At 38.7% G+C, this 26,191-nt stretch overlaps 1 protein-coding gene across 1 annotated transcript; it reads right to left on the bottom strand.

Annotated features, from left to right (window-relative positions):
* Positions 1 to 3,546: 3,546 nt before the first annotated feature.
* Positions 3,547 to 23,494, bottom strand: tjp2.L (tight junction protein 2 L homeolog). The gene is given in 9 exon segments (NM_001096850.1): positions 3,547 to 3,671; positions 4,206 to 4,263; positions 5,331 to 5,484; positions 6,581 to 6,684; positions 6,766 to 7,444; positions 7,872 to 7,974; positions 11,045 to 11,169; positions 13,725 to 13,778; positions 23,385 to 23,494. Coding segments are annotated over 8 exon segments (1,293 nt in total). The 5' UTR covers positions 23,412 to 23,494; the 3' UTR covers positions 3,547 to 3,671; positions 4,206 to 4,216.
* Positions 23,495 to 26,191: the final 2,697 nt, after the last annotated feature.

Genomic DNA, 26,191 nt, shown 5'->3' with positions numbered 1-26,191 from the left:
CATTCATCCATGCAAGGGCTTGACAAACTCTGTGCAGCTGAATGACATATTCGATTTGGTTTTGATACATGCAGATATGCACTTTGGGATAAAAATGCAGGTAGGACTGAGGTAGGAAAATCTGTGATGGACAGCCTACAAGTACTGTAGGGAAATAATCCTAGATGTAGCAGGCAGTGGCTGTCAGCAGTATAAAAGGTGTATATTCTCTGAAAGCTAATTCTTACACAGGATTCATATTGCTTAAATGGAATCACTATGGATAAATATAAAAGGAAACAAGGGAAAGTTGTGCTCACCACTATTTTTTAAAACCATTAGGCGGGGGTGCAATGAGGCTGTGACCACAAAATACATATAGACTAATACAAGAGTCCTCTGCACTCAACCCATTATCAATATATTTAAGACAGAGACATTTTGTGCATACTGCTACTGAAAAATGCCTTACCCTTTAAACAACACAGGGAGTGCAGAGGACTCTTGTATTTGACTATATAAATATAAAAGGAAACCATGCAATAAACTCAATATTGCCCTAAGGTCTGACCAGCAGTGCATGTTGTGTGGATGTTTACTCTGCAGAGCACGGGGTATCAGGAGCACAGTTGGACTTTTTCAGACCACGTTCCTAACTGCTGTGTTGTTTACGGCAGCTTACAGGCAATTGCACACTAAGATTTGTCGCTCACGGTTAAATCTGCGCTACCATGGGCGACAAAGCTCCGTAAAATGACTTTCCATTACACAACATTAGGAGGTAGATTTATCAAGGGTCGAATAGTAAATTTCTTAAATAACCTCCCAGTGAATTGTGAGTATATTCGAATTAAAAAGAATTCACATAAATTTGAAATTCGACCATTGATAAATGGGCCTCTAGGATTGCCCCAAGTAAAATATATTTAATGCAGCAATCTAGTTAATTGTGGGAAATAATGCATATTGCTAGTTTGCTCCCAGTGTTCACCCTCTGCCTAGTGATGAGCTGTACAGTAACACATTCAAGGTCTCGAGCATTTTCTTTAGCATACAAACTTAATGCAGACACTATTTTGTCTTTCTTTGAAACATTTCCAGTTCTTTGGAATACTGCAGAGAATAACATTCCTTTGCAAGGTTACATATTCAGTCAAAGGATAGATTTGTTTTAGGTTCTGAGGATATAGTATGAGGGAATTGCCACTGACTGAAACATTACCAATAACCATAAAACCAATAAAAGTCTGCCATTGAGAAGTGCCCATAAATACTATCAACAAAGATAATTTCAGTAAAAGCAGGTCATTCATATAGCATTAAGCCAAAGTGCTTTTCTGTGCAATTGCTTTATCGGTCAACCATCATATGAATGGTTCTCTACTCACTTTAATTGTTTGCTGCCTGATCCCCAGCTGGTTCAGTTTTTATGGCCATTATCTCATGTGCCTGGTCTTCAACAGACTTGCTCTAGTTTCCTTCCATTTACTTCAGCAGTCTGCCCACCCTTGCCCCCTATGTGTATCTTCCACCACAACATTAGATGTCTCACGGGTCATGTGTTCCATTTGAAATGCGTCAGACAGTTCTAACTTCTTCCTTAAATTCAGGCATCGATCCCCTCAACACAAGACGTGACCAGAAACCATGTACTTACCGAATTATCGGACTGAAAATAAAAGCCTTACATAATATAGTTTCCCTTGACTGCAATTGGCAAGCACATAAACCACATCAATTCTGTCAGAAAAGTCCTGATCTAGAAAGAGATGACTCGCTCTTATAAACAGCAACGGTTTATGAACGGTCTGAAACATGCATCTGAAAAGAAAATGATGACCTATATGACCAGTGTTTGCAGAATGCACCATACTAAGATATTAAACACTTGGCCTGTGTGAAATGGAACATAAAGGAATACAATTTCATACTCTGTATATGCACTGGTATTGCATGCAAAAGATTCTGCACCCTCCCCTGCCTTCTGTACCCCAACCCCCTTTTTTGAAAACAAATAAAAACTCTTAAAACTACGTGCTACTATAGAAAATACTGTCGCGGGTCAGGAAAAACTCACCCCACCCTAACCCACAAAATGTTTCCATTGTAGGACCTGTGCCCAACCTGTACCCATGTTTTGTCATTCTGTACACTACTTTGGTGTTATTCTGGTTCCAAGAAAGAAAATATTCTGGAGCAGAGAAGTGCACTTCCCCAACCTGACCCGCACCCAACCATAACAAGCAATGGTTGGCCTAATTGCAACCTGAACCCGCCCAACCCTTGGTAAACTACCCGTACATCAGTAGTGGGTAGTTATCTCTGCTTTGCACAAATCTATGGGGCTGATTTATGATCGTTCAAGTATTGTGTTCAGGTAAATCAGTGACAGCTCCTGAATTTACTTGCATTATTTGTAATCTGATCTGGATTAAAAAAAAAAAAACCCCAAAAACTTGCCTATAACCTCTAACTACTTTTTACAAATACAGCTCTTTTTTTTAATTGGCTTGAGGAAAAAAAGCAAAATCTTTTAAGGAGCTGTTTTCCGCCATGAATTTACACTCAGACAATTTGTGGAAAATCAGATATCGGCTTCCCTCCCCGTGCCATACACAATTTATCAGTTCCTGTGGATTGCATTGCTACATGCCTACAAATGAGAAATATAGCTCACAGCTTTCTTTTAAGTGTTTATGCAGTAATGTAAGGAACTGCACAGCCCCTGGTGTACAGGTAATTTGTTTTCAAGCAGAATGTTTATCCTTTGCACATAAATATGTAAGGTTTAGCATAAAATATAATGCAAACTAGGCCACCTTCTTGGAATACTGTATTATTTACTTTACTCATGAACAATACCCTGCAATTAAACACTCATTACCACCTCGCTCAGTGAGCATTTCATATTTTGACAGAGAAACCTTCTGTATGCTAATGGTGAAATCATGTTTCCCAGGTCTCAGTGGATATTCTGATTCATTAATGTACCAGCATCTATATAGATAATGTAGTCACTGACATGAACACTTTTACAGAACTTTAATGAGTAATACAACCTAATAGGCACGAAATGTAATAGGCCGTTGTCTACTATGTCCTAATAAACTTTTTTTTTTTTTTTTTTTTTACTACCTTTGACTGATTTTTGAAGGGACTCATCAATATATATATATATTTGCTTTCCTCAGTTACAGCTTTGTAAAAGTGTTCAAGTCAAGGACTACATTATCTAGCCACAAAGATAGGAAAATATGGCTGCAAAGATCTGTGGTTAAAAATGTGCCCCCTAACCACTTCCATCACAGGTTACCTGTCTTGCACACTGAGATGAAAGAAAGATATTACAGATCCAGCACTTGTGTTTAAATGCTTGTGTAAGCACCATGGGTTGGAGGGCACCTTTACAGGAAAGGAGATTGTGACCAATCTTACATCATAATACAGTACTGACCTCTCTCTCTTTTATGAAAGTGTCCGTGTCACTTTAAACTTACATCTGCCTTTCCTTTTTTGCCAAAAAGATAAATTATTGTATAATTTGAAATAAACACATCTACACAAAGCTTTTTTTTCTCTGGTTAATCAATGTTTTAATGGAATATGAAATACAAATAATTTCCAAAAATTTAGGAAAAAGGGTAGATAAAAAAAAATGTTCTTGTGGCCTTTAAAAACCTCATGTCATGAGTCTGAAAGAAAACAGATAACCAAATATTCTGAATAAAGATAATTTCTGGAACATTACAGTATTTGGTAAATGTTGATTTTACATTTTTACACAGTATTTATTATTCTTCTGAAAGCAAATCAACCCATTATAACATGACACATGCATTAAGGGCTATGCCACACACATCATCTTAACTAGTGTGGCCCTCTGAGGGAGAACCATAGTGTACTTAACTGCTTCTCCCATTCTCCAATGGGTGTTGCCGTTGATGGAATAAATTTCATGGTCTAATTGTTCCTCAAAAATAATCACAGACTGCTTGGCTTTTTTGTCAATTAAAATAATATTTTGTGTTTTAAAGTTCAGGATGGACAGGTGGAAAGCACTATTAAATGTAGATGGTAAGAAATGCCCAACCAGTGTCAATATCAGTGGGCATAATACATCCACAGGATAATGACATATAGCTGTGCCCCTATGTAGGGAAAGCAATTTAAGGACCAAGAAGAATGTAGCAGATGTTATGCTTAGCCATGAACAGTGTTGTCCTTACCCGTTCCTGATTTATGGCTCCTTAGACCTTGGATTCCTCCTCTTGTGTGAATGATCCTCTGTAAATGCAAAAAATACTCAGTAACTATAAAACAACTGATCACAGATCAGCTATTCTTTATTTGAGTGGGCTAACATGATTGTGGACCAAACTGATTCAATTGATTAGGCCCAAGGTCAAAGATCAGACTGTGCTGGGCTCCCTGATGACCTTTTAAGAATAGACTGCACACAAGGAACAATGCAGTCCTTTCCAGATAAGATTCCCCAACCATACAGACGGATATCTGACTGAGCCCCAAGAAAAGAATGATAAGGGAGGCCATAGATATGCCACATACACTGACCTATATGTCACTAAGCTGGTGAAGAGTGGGCACTGTTGCTTTTTGTGTGTCCAGCTTATCTCTGTGAAACTGCCTAGCTGGCTCACGTTTGTTTCATTTTACCATACAATACATTCCCTATATAAGACTTAATTTCACTGCTTTGGTGAGATCTGATCTTCTGAATCACTAAAACATAGGAAGGCTTGCATCAGACTTCATGAGCTAGATGGAAGGCAGCAACAGTTTTCAGCTCTACCAGGAACTGTAGAAAAAAGTTTAAGCCTGTTTGTGCCAAGAGGAGGAGCAAAGGAGAGTCAGCCTGCAGTGAATCAGTGACCTGTACTTGTCATTCTAGTTAGAGGATCGGAGAATGCTTTAACCATGGCAAATACCAGACACACTACAAGAAGGGTAAGCAGTGATACAACTAGGGATGCAACAAATCCAACATTCAGATTTTTTCACCAGGATTCAGATTTAGCCAAATCCAAGTGCTTGGCCGAAGTGAATCCAAAAAAAAGGCAGTCAAAAATGTTTTAACCGCACGATCAGCGCGGTTCTCTTTTCTCCTGGATTTGGTTCAGCCAAATCTTTCACAAAGGATTCAACCGAATCTTAAAATAGAGGATTGGGTGCATCCCTAGATGCAACCTTCAATAAATGTGTGAAATAAAACGGTGAGGGAAGCAAAAAAATAAAAATAATGAAGAAATATTATAACAATGTTAGACATAGCACAGAAAATACTTGTTTTGTTAATGTGTTATGCATTCTACCATACGTTTATTTATACAGACCTTCCATTTCCGAATCACTGTCTTCCACATAAGGCAGATTAATCAGTGTCTGTTTTTTGTCTCTAAGAACCACAAGCTGAAGCTTCCCTCGAGATTTCTCTATTAAAGCCTGGGCATCCAGTAAAGACATGTTCTCAGTCAGAGTACCGTTAATCTGCAAATGAATACAAACTGCTTGTTATGCCACTGATACATATACGATTAGTATTCAAGCATTTGGTGCTGTGTGGCAACAGGTGTAATACACTGCAATTGGCAGTAGCAAAACGATCAACGTTCTGCTTACAGATCAAACCTCACCACTGGCCAGTTTCAGCATTGCACAAGAAATAAACTTTGAAAATACATTCTGCCTGTGCTTTAAAATGAATTTGGAAATCCCATGGACTCAAACCTTCCAAACGACATTTACATAACTACTAAACTTTTTTTTCAATCCCTTTTATTAGTGCAATAAAAGTATTAAGAGATGAATGTTATTGTTAAAGTGATTTTCTAGCTGTTAAAAATCTGTTTGCAGATTCCTCACTGGATTTTCCTGCTGATTTTTTAATCTATAGTCCTTATCTGTTTCAAAATCCCTCTTGTAAATCATTGCAGGATGGCGGCAGTAAATGATTAGCTATACCTTTAAGGCCAATACATTGTGCTTTTCTGTCTCAAAATGCCTTAATAGCTTCATTTCAGGCATATCCCATACTACTCAATAGGAGGTGGCCCTGGCTACAAAAATGGTGTCTGAAATTTCTTGCTTCATATAGTAGGAAGCAAGAAATTTCACCATTTTTGTAGATAGGGCACAATGCCGGAGATCCCTACATGCCACCTCCTATTGAGTAGAATGGGATATGCCTGAAATAAAGCTATTAGGCATATATAGGCATATATTAATAGATTTACCCTACATTTTGATGGAATAGTAAAGATCAATTTTCTCTTATTTATATTTGCACCTCTTAGCACATTCATAATGGCGTTGTTCTAAGGTGACAGAAAAAAAATACTCCCAATCATTTACTGCACCATTTTCATGGGAAATCTTTAAAAGGAATAATTTCCTACTTTTTCCCTTGGGCCTCAAGCATTATACAGGATCTTTTTACAGCAATCAATGTAGCCATCATGGGTCTCCTAAGTAATCCAGGATCAGAAGATCATTAGTTATGTCTGCAGGGTCATAACAAGCTGTCACAGGGATTTGATTCAGGATCAAATCACTTAACACTTAAGCCAACCTCTACTCTCTTTACCTTGAGTATGATATCTCCTTCATGCAAATTCCCATCTTTTCCTGCCAAACCAGTGCCTGTCAACCCCTTGATGTAGATCTGGCTGCCAAGGCGAAGGCCATATTCTAAGGGGTGTAAAAATAATCCATCAATACTTTATGCACTATGTTTTTTTTTAGAAAACAATAAAGCCATTATTAATTTACCTTCATTTTTCTTGTTCTTTGTCAGAAGAACACTCTTGGTTTTGTCTGAACCTTTATTTGGTTGAGGTGATGGGCTACGAGACTGTAGCCTATCTCGACTACGGCTTTTCTGAATTTCCTTTTCATAGGTTCTCCTTTCTGTATCTCTCTCTGGACTGTAATCTCCACCTCTGTCATACATCTCATCTCTATCTATAGTGCGTCCACGACTATTTTCTCTCCTGTAATGACGATCATCATCTAGCTCACGATCTAGGCTTCTACCACGGCTGCGATCCCTTCTGTACCCACGGTCATCGTCCAGGTCTCTGTCTATGCTTCTACCACGACTATGGTCTCTTCTATACCCACGATCCTCGTCTAGATCTCGGTCAATGCTCCTACCACGACTGTGGTCCCGCCTCTGTCCATATTCCACATTAAGATCTTGGTCAACACTTCTGGCACGGCTGCCATAACCACCCTGTTCACGTTCATGATATTGACCTCTATCTTGGTCCCTTCGAATGTTTCTGTCTGGGCTTGGATCACGGCTGCGGGAACCCCCATATCCACTCCTGTCACTATATGCACTATAGGCAGTTCTGCTTTCATATTCAGAATAGTCATCCATTACATCTAAGGCAGGCTCTGATTTGCTTGAAGGACCCAACTGTACCTTCCTTGGTCTTTTCACTACCTGCCAGGAGTAAAACACATGGAATATAATTTTAAAAAATCAAATGGAAAATAATAGATGATACAAGTACAAGTAACACAGAGTAAGCATCAGCTTGTGTTTAATTAATTCTCTTACTGCCTTAATAATAATATTAATGTAAGTGACCAGGGATTTTTTTTTACTTGCCCAACCAGATTGACCAAACTTTGTATAGTCTGCTTTTTAAAAATAAGGTGGGGGAGAGTGGCACTAGCAGGGCATATGTATGGTAAGCACTGAATACTGCCTAGAGCCCCAGTTTATCCTAATCCAACACTGATGTCATGTATATTATACTGCCTTTACTTGATACCGGTCACATATTATATCACTTTGATAACACACTGTTTCATAAATGGACACCAATATCCTACACAATTTTAACTCAAGGTCAAAAGAAATTTACCAGAACTGCTGTTTTCCCGCATTTTCTCAGCTGCTGAACAGCAAACGAATGTGGCACATTCTCAAGAAGGGTTCCATTAACCATTATAACCCTGTCATTCTCACTACAAGGTAAGGAAAATATTTAAATAGGAAGTTCAGATCATAGCAAAAATTCACAGTAATGCATAGTTTTAGTTCCCATATTACAATTACAATAGAGATTGTTAAACCTGTTCTCTGGTCATGAATAAAAAACCTTTGGCACACAGGCAGGTCTCTCAGATTAGTCCAAGAAATGACTGATTTGACACATTCAAGCATGAAGGAAGGCAGAAAGAAACCTTACCCACAATCCACTCCCACCCTATTCTAATCCTAATGTCCGACAGGACCAAACGGACAGCAATATTGCTACTGGATTACTGTAATTTCCCTAGAGAATAATAATTGCATCACAATAATAATGGCATTTCTGTCTTGGAAGATAGGAAAAGATAAAGGTATACGGTTATCCCTTAAAAGGACAGTGGCATCCTATAATTATCCCTTTTTTATTATATAATTTAACTTCCCCCCCCCAAAGGTTTTAATTGTGCTTTATTACTTTCTGTACAGATATATTTTTAGATTTGTTCTAAGATCACTGCACCCCATCTGATAATATGATAATGTTCTGTACATTTAAAGTCATATCTGTTTTAATAATGAAAATTCTATGGGTTATTTTTTTAGCCAAACAGGGCAAACATCAAACGGAAGCTGCAGGTTTGGTCCTTGAAAGGTATAGAATCAGATTATCAACATACAAACTCCTCCTCAAACCTTCAGTTGTTGCTGTTCTGTTAGCAGGATTCTATTATGCTGGGGTATTATTTTTGCAATGGTAATCGAATTATCTACATTGCGAGGACTAAACATGGTGTAGTTAGTCCCAATTAGCTCGAAAAATAATGATTTTTGTGAATAAAACAAGAAGCAAAAACTACTCAACTAAAATAATGATTTAAAAAGTCTGTACTCTGAAATAATTGAACTACTCCTCAGCATCTTCCTCTCAGCAATATACTTCTATTTGCAGGCGTTGTGTTAGTGGTGTTTTGATAACTTAATACATCATTGTTCTGTGCCCCTGTTACCTAGACTTGATTACTTGTCCCTTTTAATTGATTTTAATAAGTGTGGCAGCTTATATTACATTTTTATTTTTTAATAATAGTAAGTGTAACCCTTATAATGTAGAATGTCTGCCAAAATAAGACTTCTGCTGTTTAAACTTAAGATAATTTCCCTCTAAACTATACTACTTAACTTTTGAGTTAAAGTAATGTGTAAACTTGAAATTGCATTTAATAATGCATATACACAATAACAGTTAGTTGATACTGAAATGATCTGCACAGAAAATTCTGTTTTTATTTCTCTGATCTGATGAAGGTTAGAGGTTCTTCCAAAATGGTATGCGCTATGTCAATGGCACCTTATTAAACCTTGGCATTACCCCAGTTTTTGTACTGGCACAGTGATGTGTGATTACGTTGGTCCATGTATTTGCAAACGTGAGGGGGGCTTGCATCTTATGATTCTGTGTGTATTGTTTATTCTTGGCATGACTTTCAAAAATTAAGGAATGATCTCAAACGTCACTGCATATTTAAAGGAGAACTAAGCTCAACCAGCAATCATTGTATATACATTGCGCCCCTTATTGCTATGATTGGCACATCACTTCCCCCCTGCCTTGACTTGCATCAATCCTTGTGACCCGTCTGTCATCACTGCAGCCCAAGAAACCTTAGTAAGGAGCATCTGTAAGCCCTAGTTTTGGTGCAATATGTGCATGCTCCTTGCCCAGGGAAGTGAGGTGAAAGCATAGCAGTGGAAGTGGGGTGACATCACCCCACAATCAATATGAGAGAGGCTGGATGGCCGTTACACCACAGAAAGATCACAAAACAGAGTGGCATGTTAGCTTTTACAAGCAATTTATATATAATTTACCTTTCATTGTCCTTAAAGAGAAAATTTGAGTGAATAATGAATGGTATTTAAAAAATAGAGTACATTTCCCTTAAAAATGACATTATTGTTCCTATTAAAATAGTAAATACAAATATGAGATTGTACATAATTTGTCCATTTTATAGTGTTCGTAAATCTCCCAGCCCAAAGACAATCACTAAATCATGCAATGGGATTTTTAATCTTTATCAGAAATCAATTAGCAGAAAAAAAACCCCATAAATTATCAGGAATCTATCATGTCAAATGTCAGATGTCCTACAGAGGGGAAAAATAGAATCAATCAACATATTTTATGTAAGTTAGGTTGTGCGTGTAAAATAAAGCTTAAGGTATAGCTGCCTGCAGTGAGATTGACACAATAATAAATAACAAAGGTCGCTGCTTTGAGATCAATTAATAGTTTTTTAACCGCAGGTTCTGATTGGCATATCTGATTCAAATATCAGGCTAGCGCAACAGATGCAAAACCTTTTGTTTAAAAAACCTTCATACAAGCAAGCAGTGGGTCTTAGTGCTTTTGTGAAAACTAACTATGGTGGTTTGAGATACAGGTATAGGACCTGTTATCCAGAATGCTCGGGACCTGGGGTTTTCCGGAAAACGGATCTTTCCGTAATTTGGGTCTTCATGCCTAAGGTCTACTAGAAATTCATTTAAACATTACATAAACCCAATAGGCTGGTTTTGCTTCCGATAAGGATTAATTATATCTTAGTTGGGATCAAGTACAAGCTACTGTTTTATTATTACAGAGAAAAGGAAATCATTTTTAAAAAATTTAATTATTTCGATAAAATGGAGTATATGGGAGCCATTCCGTAATTCGGAGCTTTCTGGATATCGGGTTTCTGGATAAGGGATCCTATACCTGTACAATAACAAGGACAATGAACGGGCATTTAAATACATGGTTACTGTGCCTTCTCCTTTAAAAATTGAAAGAGGAGTATGATATTCAAGAAGAACCCATTGATATAGAGTGTGACTATACAGGTGACCTGTTTTAGAGATTCTTCATGTAATCCAGCTATTAAAGATAATTTCTGTAAACATCATGACTGAATTTGGGCCATTCACCAAAAGCTTAATGCACCAAATTTGCCGCTATGAAAACAAATGACCAAAAATCTTAGAAAGAATGTGTTGGGGTTTAGTTTACAGATTACTTACAGAAGTCGACCCTCTGCAGGCCCACCTATAAGTACGTCTGAGATCACAATGGAGTTTTCACCATTTTGGAAGTGTGGATTGTCTCTTCCTCCAGAAACGGCAATGCCAAATCCTTTTCTGGGATCCTATGGTAAAAAAATTGAAACAGAAAAATATCGAGAGAATAATTTTCAGATAACCGTGGTTGACTCTGGAGAGATGGGTTGCACTGGACTCTATGAGCACGTGATTGGAATACATTCACATGCTAGCAGAAACAGCCTTGTACATAAACAATATAACCAATAAGGAGGGACAGTGCTTTCAAATGTCATCATAGCTCATGCTCAGTCATTGTGATGTAGAGAAATTTAGGATCAGCATAGACAGGAAATACACCGTTTACTGTAAATAGAGACAAATAATTTATCCCACTGGAGCAGGTTTTTTTTAGTATACTAGGAATGTAGACATATTATTTAGTATGATCTTTACCAGTGTTTTTCAGTGCAGAATTGCAATACTGTATATGGATACTGTTCTGTTTTTTTTTTTACATTTTGCAGAACAAGGAGAATTTGGGGTACACAAGTCTGACCATACTCTGAATTACCATCAACTCACTGATCATAAAATAAATAGAAGAGCAAGAGAATGAAAGTGCAAAATACAGACCCCTATCTTTCAACAACATATTAACGGGGACCTGTCATCCTATGAAATAATTCCAAATTCTTTCCTATTGTGTCAAGCAAGCAAAATGAACTTTACCTACACTATATAAATGATTTAAATTTTGTTTCTCTTAGTCTTGGAAGTCACAATCACACGAGCAAGCAGGTGCCATTTCAAGGCCACTGTTATAAAGACAAGCTTTGCATCATCCCAAAATCTTGTGTTTGCACCAGATTGGAGGACCTTATGCCCATTCCCATGCAACTGCTACACAATTAGATGGTGAGGAAAGGCAGGGCATCTAGGAAGTCTGAATAGAAAAGTGAAAGTAATTGTCTGCCCCGCCTCTGTGCGGGGCAGGCAATATAAGATTGATAGCTAAATTGTTTGGGTTCCTTTATAATGGGTATGGATGTATTAACAAAAAAAAAAAGAATTTGGGTTTCATGTTTAATTTTAAAATTACTTTAAATATAAATGAAAATAAATATAAATGCATAATGAATTTTATGTCTGGGTGACAGGAGTAGTGGATAAAAGTACTATAGAGGATATAATAGTGACTAAAGCTGGCCATAGACGCAAAGATCTCATTGTACGTATCGAGGATTCGTACGATTTTTGAAAAGGTGTGTGGAGAGTCCTGACATTTTTCTTCCGGCGGAGATCGGTCGTTTGGACGATCGGACAGATTAGAAAATTTATGTCGGCTGCGGGTAATATCTATGCGTGTATTGCCGATCTTTCTTTTCAGGCCCTCTCCAACTGATCTTCCATTCTGAGTTCCAAACTGCTGCATGGTTGACAAGACACCAAACAGCAGTTGAAATTCCAAGCTAGAGATTTGCAGAACAAAACTTCTAAATATTTTTAACTGAAGAATGACAGCAAACTGCTGTGACCTCTGGTTCGATGCGACAATACGTTTCTGTTACGCAGAGTAATGGCACATGGGGAGAATTGACCTATTCAATTCAAAGGGCCCTGGAAAGGAGCAGGATTTATGAGCGGTTGCCATGAATATATCCAATCGGCCTGCTTTAAATTTTACTGCATATACTAGAGACATATCCAATGCCAATTCACACCATACCTGCTTAACCTGACCTAGGTTTCGGACTAATCGGTGTGTAGCATGCTTGTCTTGACAAAGAATTTCGTTTTGTTCAGAGAATATTCTTGTTCTTCAATAAATATTACAGGTATTGGACCTATTATCCAGAATGCACTGTACCTGGGGTTTTCCAAGTAACAGATGTTTCCGTAATTTGGATCTTAATACCTTAAGTCTACTAGAAAATCATGTAAACATTAAATAAACCCAATAGGCAGGTTTTGCTTCCAAAAAGGGTTAACTATATCTAAGATTGACTCAAGTAAAGGTACTGTTTTATTATTACAGAGAAATAGGGAAATCATTTTTTTAGATTTGGATTATTTGGATAAAATGAAGTCTATGGTAGATGGCCTTTCCATAATTCAGAGCTTTCTGTATAACAGGTTTTCGAATAAAGGATCCCATACCTGTATTTCTAAGCAAGCAGCCTGAGGAACTTCTGACATTGTGCAGTGTTACACTCGATTTCTGCCTGTTAACCTTGCACAAATATTAGATATTAACTAACAGAAAACTAGCTGCACACGTACTTCAAAGTACCAAAGATAAATGCATCAAGATTCCTTTTATCCAAAAAGATAGCTGTCCCAAGGCTTTCTTTTCCATAAAAAATTTCTTTATTTAAATTAGCATTAAAAGTTCAATAACAAACAGACCCCCCAGGCCCACCTTACGCGTTTCGCACCCTCCGGCGCTTAGTCATAGGTGTCTTAGTCATAGGTGTCTTAGTCATAGGGAAGGTCAGTTGTGTGGAAAGATGCATTGGGACGAGTGTGAAGTTCACCGGCATGCCACTCATTTTCTGTACTGACTTATTATTTACATATAGTATCAAATAAAAATTGGAATTCAGGAAGCACAATGTTGTGCAGAGTAATATGAAGGCAGAGAGCACACCATCCAAAATACCTTTTGCAATGTGACAGTATACTGTTCCCACACCACATCTTCCAGTCCATACCCCTGTGAAGAAAAAAAAAAAGCATATATGTTAAAATAATATGAATCAAGAAACAGAAAAACAATAGACATTTCAAGACTCTAATTACAACTTGAGGAACTCTTTCCCTGCCTCCTGCTATCACATTTTTAAATTGTTTTTGTGTTACTTCTGGTTTCCTGAAATCACTGTGATCATAGCTCACGCAGTTCTAATCGCCAGAGACCTCAACGCAGTTAATCAGCCAACTGCATGTTTGTGGTGTCAAACTTTTTATTCATTTCAGTTCTACTGAGATGTGGTTCATGATTATCAGCATGAACATTTTGTTTCATTGGTTAATACGGCATCATTAACAAGAGGGCAATTCCCTCTACTGGACTTCTGACTGGACAGAGCACATCACATAGCAGTAGAAACAGTAATTGTCCCCTCCCCCTCGTACTTGTCTTTTTTTCTCTGTCCTGTGACTGACTGGAAGAGTTCTTTTCTCATGAGACCCAGAATTTATTTTGGTCATAAACAGTGGAGTAGTAAAAAAAAAACCCTCTCCTTTGTTTTCGCTCCACTGAGGGGCTTGCTATGTCATGCCTAGTGGCCTGTCAGCAAGTCATTCAGAGAGTAGCGAGCATGTAATTTCTGTGCTGCAATCATTCCTTTACCTGGTGATTTAGGTAGCAGCAAACACGTGTCTGCCACATTCAGTACAGTGATTTCCACTTCAGAGTATTATGGCATGTGGCCAGTGTGCTCTACTTGTATTGTTATGACTACTCTTTTTTTTTTTTTTTTTCTTTTCTTAGCAAGCCCATGGAGTCTCCCCATGGAGGCTAATTGCAGAGATGATAGATGGTGGGCCTGGTCTTTTTTTCAAAAGGATTTATTAAAAAAAAAAAAAAGAGGAGAGTGAAGAATATTTTTTATATGAATACTACTTGAAAAGTTTTTTTTTCCTGTTCTTTGTAGTGCGTCTTCCCTAATGAGAGTTAAAGAGAGATAAAGATGTGCAGCATGTGATAATCCTGCAGCAAGGCATACAGAATTCTGTCAATCATGTTCAAAAATGTTGTCACGTGAACCCACAGTGGAATCAATAGACATCATGTCTTCAATCAAGGAAACAGGGGCTCAGAGCATAAAAAAGGCTACAGTACCAAGTACTGCAAAGCAAGCCCAAAAGAGGTTTAGGGTAGGGGCAGACTGGGCGATTCAGGGAGATCGCCTGGCGACTAATTGCCTCGTCTTTGCGGCGACCAATCTCCCAGAACGCCTTCCCTCTCTCTTGCGCTGGCTAAAATAAAAATCGCCTGCGCTAAAGCACACGCGCCGATTCATTTTCTGAAGTCGCCCGAAGTTTCCTTGTAAGGCAACTTTGGAAAACGAATCGCCGAGTGTGCTTTAGCGCAGGCGATTTTTCATTTTCAAACACATCCAGTGCAAACACATTCACACACAACCAGCATACTGACACCATAAAACACAGAGCAGCACACTGTCAAATACACATATTTCTACTGTCATGAAAACACTAAAGTCATCAATAATTAACTCTGGACTGATGCTCTTAACTCGGCTAGAAAGAAAATGATTGTATTGATCACTCTATATAAAAGTCATTCTCAACACTATATAAGTGATATATGTTAAACATATGCCCTTGGTTCAAGATTTTACTTTCTAGCATGTTTCAGCATCAAGTCAGTTAAGCACAGTTTAAGCAAACGGGCAGATTCAGGGAGATTTAGTCGCCTGGCGACTAATCGCCTCTTCTGCGGGATGATAATTTCCCCAAACTGCCTTCCCCCTGCATGCCGCCTGCTATAATGACAAAACGCCAGCGTCAATGCACTCACGCGCTTCGATTTCCGAAGTTGCCTCATGAGGAAACTTCGGAAATCAAAGCGCATTGGCGCTGGCGTTTTGCCATTATAGCAGGCGGCATGCAGGGGGAAGGCAGTTCGGGGAAATTGTCGGCCCGCAAAAGAGGTGATTAGTCGCCAGGCGACTAAATCTCCCTGAATCTGCCCTTGTGCTTGAACCCTTACAGGTATACTAAAGCTATTACAGTGGATATACTTATCATGAATACATTCAAGTCGTTACATAATAATACTGATCCTATGTTCCATGTAACAGTAAGCACCATAAAGTTTTTCTTCTGTTGAAAAAATAAATAAACCTAGATTATAAACATGCGCTTATTAACTGTACTTATAAATATAGACTAAGTGCTAGCTTTAGCATGTGATGTGATTGGGTTAGTCTGTCACCTAGGCTGATGCCTCAGGGTGGAGCACCTGAGCCTGCCCCCAAATATTATTTCTATTTATCAAGCTGTGTATTTCTCCGTAATAATGATTTAACAATGTCCGTTCCCATTTCTGAAATCAGCTGTTGGAAGTGGTGATATTTATAAAGGTGCATATTTACTCCAAAAAATGTGTGTAAAAAAGTGAAGTCATTCACAGCATCAGTACATGATATTGTCAGTACTTTAAATCACTTTCATTTTTAGGTGTTGCTTTTCCTTTAAGACCAAGGACAGACTGAGCATTGCCTCCACTGCTCTCAGCCTGTGTTTTTTTTTTTCAGAGAGATGCGGATCTGCTATGTGCCTCAATTTTTTACAACTGAATTGCTTCCACTTGTGTGCAGTCACACACAGGCCGACCTCCGCTTTGTTGCATGTGACTGCATGCAAGCGGATCTTATTCAGATCAATGGAGATGGGGCAGAGTGGATCTGCTTCTCACAGCCTGAAAAAAATATGCATGCTGAGAGCAGCGGAGTCAAGGCTCTGCCTGTCCTATTTCAAGGTGTTGCAGTGCTTAGCTTCTTTTTCAGATATCCTCTGCTGTAGGCTTATGCCCATGTATAATTATATATGTATCATTATGCAAAATACAATTTAAAAGTGGAGGACCCAATTAAAGCTTTTATTGCAGAATAATGTGAATCTACAAACATTAGTGTAGGGATTGAAGCAGATTTTTTCTTATTTTTATATATATATATAATATGGGAAATTAGAGATAATCGCTCTTTTTTTTTTCTCTAAATGTCTTTACGGGTGATAAAAAATATAACTGTGCAAATTTTTTATTTTTTTAAAGGAGACCTACTGGTCACCTTCAGGAGACTTTGTATTTCTATGGCATGTTTCTGACATTTCTTCTGAAAATACATTGCTTTGATTTCATCCAAGTTTAAAACATTTGTTCAGCCCATTGCAAAGATCAATGCTGCCAGGCTGAATTCATGCCTAGAAATCAAGAATCTAAAGAATGTGTTGTATTGAAGTGTTATTCTGCAGTGTGCAAAGGAAAGTTACTGAACCTCAAAGCAATTAGCGCCCATTTTTCTTTTTCACACACGTTTGTTAGATATTTTTTTATCACTTTTATTCAAAGTTGGTTGTTAGATTTTTAACTGGACTTCGGATAACTGGAAGGGCAAAGAGAGGAATACAGAAAGAAACCATGTTTAATTATACTTTATAGTTCAGAAATGTTTATTTCCAGACTTAAAAGAACAGTAACATCTATAAATGAAAGTGTTTTAAAGAAATGACAATATAATGTAGTGTTGCCCTGCACTGATAAAACTTGTGTTTGCTTCAGAAACAACTATAATTGATATAACCAAGCTGCTGTGTAGCTATGGGGGCAGTCATTCAAGCACAGGATACACAATGTATAACAGATGAGCTCTGAAGAATCCCATTGTATACTACAGGTGTTATTTACAATGGCGCCTGGTAGATCTAAGAACAGCACTTAATAGTAAAAATCCAGGTCCAACTGTGACACATTCAGTTACATTGAGTAGGAGAAACAACTGCCTGCCATAGTGCATCACTGGCTCTTTCTGAAAGCACATGACCAGGCAAAATGACCTGAGATGGCTGCCTACACGCCAATATTACAACTAAAAATAAATACACTTATTGGTTCAGGAATTAAATTTTATATTGTAGAGTGAATTATCTGCAGTGTAAACAGTGTAATTTGAAAATAAAAACTACATCATAAAAATCCCTTTAACATTATGCGCAAAAGTCTTTCTTCCTACCTTCAATACCTTTTCAAATCAACTGGCATGTTAATCCTACATCTTAAAAAAAGGGTCCCAGTCATGCCATAAGCAATTAGCTTAAAAAGAAAAGTTCTGATGAAACAATGCTTGCACTTATCTCATCTCTTATTCTTCTAGCATTTCTTTCCTGCTCTTGTTAAAGATAGTCTTGTTGCTCTATATTTTAAAAGGAATAGAGCATTTTTCTGCCTAAACAATATTTATTTTGTGTGTGCCTGAAAGTGGTTAGAAATACCCCCACTTAGACATCAACATTAAAAATGCTGGTTGCCACACTACATTATTCTTTAAATGAATCTATACAGGTATGTACACAATGAAATACAGACAACTTATAATGACAACAAACAGGTCCCAATTTTTTTTTCTGTAATCCGTTTGCTATGAACTAATAGAAAGTGTTGTGTAACTTGCTGGTGCTACTTAAATAAATGAGAATTACCCAACAAAGCACAGCAAAATGTATGTTTGTCGGGCCATCTATCAACTAAAACCAAAGTTAGAGGCTGATCAATGGGTTAATGGAAACTGTAATAAAGTTTGCTACTTGTCTAGTAACCTATAGCAACCCGATCAGCAGGTAGCATTTACTAGTCAACTGTTTGCAAAGACAAATTTGCTTGGTATGGGTTGCTAGACAAGTAGCAAAATTTAAACTGTTTATTAAATGTTGCCTGAATGTTTCTCTCAGTATCACTACCCAGAAACCTGTTATCAAAGCTACTGGCACTGTGAAACAGAGTCTGTTTCCATTAACCAGGCTTAATCATTTACCAGGATGGCTGTAAGTGGAGAGCAGGAACAGCTGGAGAACAGCAGCTTGAACATATATCTACTCGAAAAATGTACCAGCACCAACTAGTGTATGATGAAGTAAAATACAAACAGTTGCCCAGGTGAAGAAAAAGATTACATGTTGCTTTCACAAAGATGCAGTTGCTGTTAAATTGACTGGATCTCTGATCATCTGACAAATTTGACTTGCTACAATAAAGAAGGATCAGTTTGGAAAGGCCTGCAATTGCCATAATTAAAGCTCTAACTTATCTAGGGCCATGTAACCTACAAATGCTTTCCCACATTCCTAGGATGCGTGCCCTTCCTCCTCTACGACACTCCCAAATCTCATGTTTTCAAAGTAAACAGCTGCAGTGGTAAGAAAAAAAAAAAAAAAAAGCTGAAACAGGCCAATTTATTTTGGTATGTGTAAACAGAGGGCTTCAAAAGTATGCATTGGAATATTCATAAAATAGAAAAAATTTACTCCAGCCCATGCTGAAACATTCTACATAAAACTTAGGTCTTTACATACACTACAAAATAGAAGCACAGAACTACAATAATCACAGGGTGAAATCAGCACATAATCCAGACCACACCATCACTTTTATGTTTTGTTTAAAATTTTGATTGACTGGTGGGGAAGCTTTTAAGTACTGCCCCAGTATAAAATAAAGTATAAGATAAAGAGAACTAAGCAAGCTCATTGTGTAAGGGGTATTGACTATGTCTATATGTGCTATAATAGAGATTATATATTATTATTCTCCTCTATACCTGCCCCAGTGGAGCTTACAGTTGGTCAGTTTTATTAAGAACCAGTTTTACAGGTGTGTTTTGCAGAATTGGAAGAAACTTGAGAACCAGAAGAAAACCTGTACAAACTCAGGAAGGACACAAACTCCTTGCAGATGGCAGGGTTTTAAGCCTCAATGGTACAAGAACTCGGACCCCATTTATGCTTACAAGTTCTATAAGTCATTGATTGACTGACATATGTGCAGTCTAATAAATATTATAAATCTTATAAGACCATAACAGGTAAGGGATTTAGCCAAATCCTTGCGACTGGCCGAACCGAATCCTAATTTTCATATGCAAATTAGGGCCAGGAAGGGAAATCACATAACTTTGTGCCACTTTTTCCCCCCTTCCTGTCCCTAATTTGCATATGCAAATTGGGATTCATTATTCGGCCGAATCTTTCATTAAAGTGGACCTGTCATCCAGACACAAAAATCTGTATAATAAAAGTCCTTTTCAAATTAAACATGAAATCCAATTTCTATTTTTTATTAAAGCATTCATAGCTGTTGTAAACTCATTTAAAAATCTCAGCTGTCAATCAAATATTGTCTGCCCCTCCTCTATGCCAGTGGCATAGAGGTGGGGCAGACAATTACTTTCACTTTCCATTCAGCACTTCCTAGATGTCACTGCTCTCCCCACATTCCCCCGTTCTCTTTACTGTTTAATTGTGTAGCCAGGGCAAGGAAATGGACATCAGGTCCCCCATTCTGGTGCACAAACAAGATTCTGAGATGATACAAGGCTTGTCTTAATAACAGTGTCCACAAAACGGCTCCTGCCTGCTTGCTATAATTATGAATTTCCAGACTGAAGGAAAACAGTTTCAAATAATTTATATGGTGTAATTAAAGTTCATTTTGCTTGAATAATGTGATAAAATAGGATTTGGAATGGGTTTTTTTGGGTGACGGGTCCCCTTTAATGACCAAATTCCAAATAGTGGATTCGGTGCATCACTAAAAATAAAGATGTATAAAAATAATATTGCTGTTTATAGTTTCTGATGAGATTAAAAGCAGCAAGCTTTAAGCCAGAAGCTAACCGCCAATTTAATAGTTCCTAAAGGAATGTGGAAAAACAACAACAGAGTGGGGTTATAGTTACCAATGGTGGGAACTGTTTAAATCTGGAGATGAGAACAGTTCAAAACATGCAAAGTTTACTTATTGAATACAGTTTATACACAGAAACACAGGAAGCGTTTTGTTTCCTCCTGAAATTCAACTGAAATTGTGATGTCACAGGGACTTAATGGCTTGCCTTCTCCTCTAATTACAAGTGTTCCCATATTAACACACTGTAGGGGGATCATTAAAATACATGCAATCATCCTTTGCTCTGTAACACAATTTAATGATTAATGCCCTATATGCATTTACATCTACACGTATGATCCTCTTAGCCCATTCTTTCAGAATCTCGATACCATTTCTGAAAAGTGAGTTTTTTAGATTTAAAAACTTTTGCAGGACTTTCATAAATATGTATTATATACAGATAACTAATGAACACAGAAAGGCTGGGGCTTTTTTTATATTGCGTTACAGCTAAGCAAATTGGGGGTAATAAAATGGTGTGGAAAACAGGACTTCTGCTTATTAACATTTATTTATATAGAGCCAGCATATTTCGCAGCACTGCTGAAAAGGGTTGTCATATAGTAATGACTTCAATTGTGTAGTAAAGATTTATAAACAAAGAAATGTGTTTTATTTGAAGCCTAGGAATTTGTGCAGGCTCGCTTTGTGTGTATGTATATTTTGTGATTTGGAAGTTCCCTTTTTAGGATCATTGTGTCCCTCTGTTTTGTCCTCCCAGCAGTAATAGCAAGTCATGACTTGGATAGAGACACTTTTCATGCTATTACTAATAGCATATAAAAATCCCAATAGGATTGTTTTGCACTCAACATGGATCTACTCTTAGTTAACACCAAGTACAGTGAACCGTCTTATTACAGACAAAAAGAAATAGTTTAGGAACGAGGAATAGTATGTTTATATATGACATGTTGTATAAAGGTCAGGACCATGCACACCATGGTTGTCTCTCTTATTCTGAATAATCAGAACAGCAGGAAGAAAAGAGAAGCTGTGGTTCCTCATTTCTTCATGTGCCAATAAAATATTGACCAATCTGGTGTATTGACAGAATAGATTTCTAAACCTGCCTTATCGTTAAACCAACTCCTATCCATAGTACCTGAATATAGGTCAGAATCAGCACACTGCAATACACATCTGAAATTGTAAAAGATGATTTGTATGTGTGTGGTCAGCATTAGGCTTAAGATAAGGGGTATTGACCTATGGAAAATGGGGTAAGAGCAGCAGTTAAAATACCTGTCTTCTGCTGCTCATCATTCCTGATTGTAGCACATTATATATGTACTACTGATGCACACAGATCCAAAAGTTTGTGAGGTTCATTCATATCTCATGTGCCACTAGTCTGATATTATTGAGATGACAGTGCCCTACTAGACAAGGAACAATGATAGGAGTGTCTAAAGGATCCAAAATTATAACTGCTCCATGGGCGTCATGCAGGGCACTTCACCTTCATTAGAATTAGAAGTGTGACAGGCTGATAGAGGTGACTGCTGCAGAGACAAATAATCCTGTATGCCACTGGCTTTAGGTGAGGCTGTGAATATTTCTTCCCATTAGCTCTCCCAGCCTGGAGCTAGTACATGAAAGGCTTAGGCAGGGATAGGGATGAGCATTTATTTCATGTTAGCCACACCACAGGAGTTAAGGGAGTCCAGTTTATTACCCACAGGCTATAGGATCTTGCCAAAGAGGACATGATGCTCACATTTAAGTGTAAGTAATTATGTAGCGATCAGATGATCTTCACGTGATGATTAGTTACCATTTTCTGAAGTACTGAAAGGATAATGTGTAGCGACACCAGAGGCCAGTATTCTTGCCAGATCAGTGCCGGCAAAGACAACATTAACGACCAAACAAGTTGCGAGAGAATCAGTCAGATCCAATAAAACCTCTTTCACATGAGATGACAACTGCTGCTGCTTTCAAAGAAAATATATTACACCTACTATGGCCTACAGTAAAACTGTGGTTATTAGTCTTGGCAATAAAATAAAGCAGTAACAAAAGCCCACACGTATTTGCCATGTTATGACTGACATACAGAGCTGTATAGATCTTTTGTTAAGACAGCGGCTTCTGAAACAGGTGAGCTCAGTCTGCACTATGCACCTTGTCGCTTGTTTATCAAAAGGGTGTGCGGCTCGAGTCATGGCTTCTAAACTTTCTGTAAGCATTACACCTTTACAAAGGGATCACTGTGAATCCTGAATACTCCACAGGTTAGTAAGTATAATATCTGATCTCAGTGTCAACAGGGAAGAAAGGCAACAGAAATAGAAAGGCTGCAAGTGTTTTTTTTCCCCAGAAAATGAGCCAACCAGGGATACAGGGCCAGTCAGATTATTTCTCTTTAGTCTTGAACTTTGTGGTACAAAAGTGAACAATTCCTATGAGAATGGACAGACTTATAAGAACACCTGCTGAAGCCTGGCATGAAAACATGTCTCCTGTAAAACTGCCCTGCACAGTTCATAGCACGACAATACACTCCCCTCTCACTCTCTCAAGTGGATTTAATCAAAGTTGGAGGAATTTAAAAACGTCCCCAGGAAATCAGCGAGGCATTTCTATAGATCACCCCCTCATTTGGTTGGAAATGTGGAAAGTTCTAGGCTAACCCGACACTCTCACACCCCGCGCTTGGTTTAACCCTTACACAACACTGACAACTACTGTCGCTCTTCAGTGACTGCCCATTCTGTAGTTGCTTAGTGCCGCCGCGCCTGCAAGTGAACTCCCGGACATTTCCAAAGCACTTTCGCCTCTCCCGCAGCCAGAAAACTAGTCCCGCTCAAGCACATTGCCCCGTTGTCCCACTTTCAGCCTTACCTGCTGGTACTGAGATCTGACAGCCATTTTGGGAGTAAGTGATCAGGTGGGAGAAAAAATTCCAGTTCCTCCCTGCGAGAGGGCAGCAGCAGCACCTGTGTATGTGTGTGTAGCACAAGAGAGGACTTAGACCTGGGCCCCGCCCTCTGGCTCATCCTCAACATGTCGGGGCGTGGGGGAAGCTGGGCTGGGACTGACTCCTACTCATAGGTACCTCCCCCACAAGCAATTCTTGCCAGGCACAGTCTCGTGTGTAACATGCAGCACCACTACCCACCTGTGTGACCCAATTCTCTCGGCTCGGCAGGTTCAACTACTCAGCTCAGCCCTGTAATAAGATCCAAGGCGGCCCCAGCAACAACACACATACCCTGGGGAGGCGCAGGCGGAAGGGAGGGGGAGTCTCGTCTGACAGCAGAAATATGGAATAAAAACTGTTTGTGGCAAGAAACAAGAGCGCTGTTGAACGTTGCCATGAGGTGATTTGGGAATAAGTTAGAGGCAAGGAAAGAACTCAGTAACACTAGTGTACAAGTAAAATGCGTTATCAGAAAAACTACAGGGGGGATTACTGTCATTTATAAGCCTATTAGAATGACTTTATAAAGCACGAGGAGGCCATAGCCTTTTACATGTTAGTAGGGGAGCTCTTTATCAAATACACTTCCTGTCAGCATTGCACTGACCCAATAGGAATAGATAACACCCTGAGGTGCCTTGCACTGCTCTAAAAATCACATCCCTTTGGACAGCAGGGTTCAGAGAGCAGATGGCTGTGGTAGTGAATTTCATGACAAACAAGGGAAAGTTGTGCCCACCACTAATTTTTAAAAACCATTAGGCGGGGGTGCAATGAGGGTGTGACCACAAAATACATATAGACAAATACAAGAGTCCTCTGCACTCAACCCATTATCAATATATTTAAGACAGACATTTTGTGCATACTGCTACTAAAAAATGTCTTACCCTTTAAACAAAACAGGGATTGTTTGCCATATATTGCAATATATTTAAGCTGGCCAACTACGTCAAAGTCATCCCATATCTGGCCAGTCCTATGCTCAATTTTCATCTGATTCATTAAGAATTCTATTGCTTCATTATACATTTTACAAAGGGACTAATTGTGAATTTCATGAGCTGCTTCCTTATTTAAAAAGGACTAGGAAACCTAAACTCACTGGGGGTAATTTGTCCTGCTTTAATTGATTGGTGCCAGGTCCGGACTGAGAATTAAAATAGGCCCTGGCATTTCAGGTACATAGAGGCCCAATCAGCCCACATAGCGGCCCAAACAGCCCCCACCAACCCAATTCTATGGGACCTTATAGCAGCCCCTCTGACAATTGCCAGAACCCACAGATTGCCAGTCCGGGCCTGATTGGTGCTCACCTTCTTTCTAAATCACCCCATCCCAAGATAGTTTTTTTAGGGGGGGGTGGATGCCATCTTCTCTACTTCCCATACATACATACCTTGCAACTGACCAGGCTTGTTGCATGCAATATCAGTGGGATCATTTATAAAAAAAAAAGATGAGCACCAGCCCAGTTTATCAGGTACTGACTAGTGGCAAACAATTTGGCACATACCAGAGAATGTAGCTTTCATTGGGCTCTCGCTGGTGTTGTCAGTGCCTAAATGTACATCTGTATCTATACAGCTTTGTTAGACTTTCCTCAGAATCACTATAAATACATTTTTTCTTTTTTTTACCGAGATGAGTGCAGGTGGGGGACAATGATGACCTCAAATGGAACAAGCGACAATTACTCATCGGTACATGCCCTAACTGCCATTTACATTAACAGACTGTCAGATTTTGGTAACCTAAAATCCACAGCTGCATGTTACATGAGAATCCTTCTGAAGGATCCAGGGATTGTAGCAGTACCACACCTGCTGGTTGGACATGGGAGGGCCCAATTACAAAGGGCTAGGCACAACAGCAGGGTCCAGAGAATTCTGAAGTGCTGCCCACCACCTTACCTTTTTAGCATTTTTGTAATATACCGAGGCCTAATATTAATCTCCAATTAAACTTGCTCAGGGCACAATAATCTCCAAAGTGCCATTTTTCCCATTTTTCACCTTTCTCCAGTTATATAGAGATACATTGAATCTAGAATTTGGTCTGAAATTTGGCCAAGTCCTACTATTTTTTTCAAAATTTGGATTTGGCTGAATATGATATTTTCTTTTAAGACTTTAAGCTCCAAACTGAACTGAATGTGCCAATTTTTTATTATACAGCTGATGTTAGTTTTGCCTTTTACATTCCAAATGTGAGTATGCAAATTGAAATTCCGTTTAATATTTGACAGAATCTTTTGTGGAAGATTCGTTTTTTTAGGCCAGATTCAAAAATTATGGATGTGGTGCATCCCTATTGCAAATCAGTCCAGGCAACAGTTTGCAACAATCACATGAAAATTGCCAGTTTAACATTACAGATGCCAGATGTTTTGGAGGACCTAACCGTGACCTCACAACTGGGGCTATGGTGGTAGCCTGATGGTCCCAGATAGGGCCGCCATCAGGGGGGACGAGTAGCCCGGGCCTGAAGGGGGGCCTGGCAGTGGTGCACTTTCGAAAGAGCCAGACCCCCCTTGACAGCGCCGAAGCCTGCGGCCATTTTCGAAATCCCGAACAGCTGAAATGCGGAATCCCCGAAGCCACGAAAACAGCCGAAACTAAAGTCCTGAAGCGAGGAAAAGGCCCAAAGTCACGAAACGATCCGATATCGAAGTCCTGAAGCCATGAGTTCAATTCTACTGAACACCAATTTGTGTTGTTTTAATCCC

This window comes from Xenopus laevis, chromosome 1L (genome assembly GCF_017654675.1).
Source record: "Xenopus laevis strain J_2021 chromosome 1L, Xenopus_laevis_v10.1, whole genome shotgun sequence".
Lineage (NCBI taxonomy): Eukaryota > Metazoa > Chordata > Amphibia > Anura > Pipidae > Xenopus > Xenopus laevis.
The sequence above is the reverse complement of the archived record's forward strand: the minus strand, read 5'-3'. Positions and strand labels throughout refer to the sequence as shown.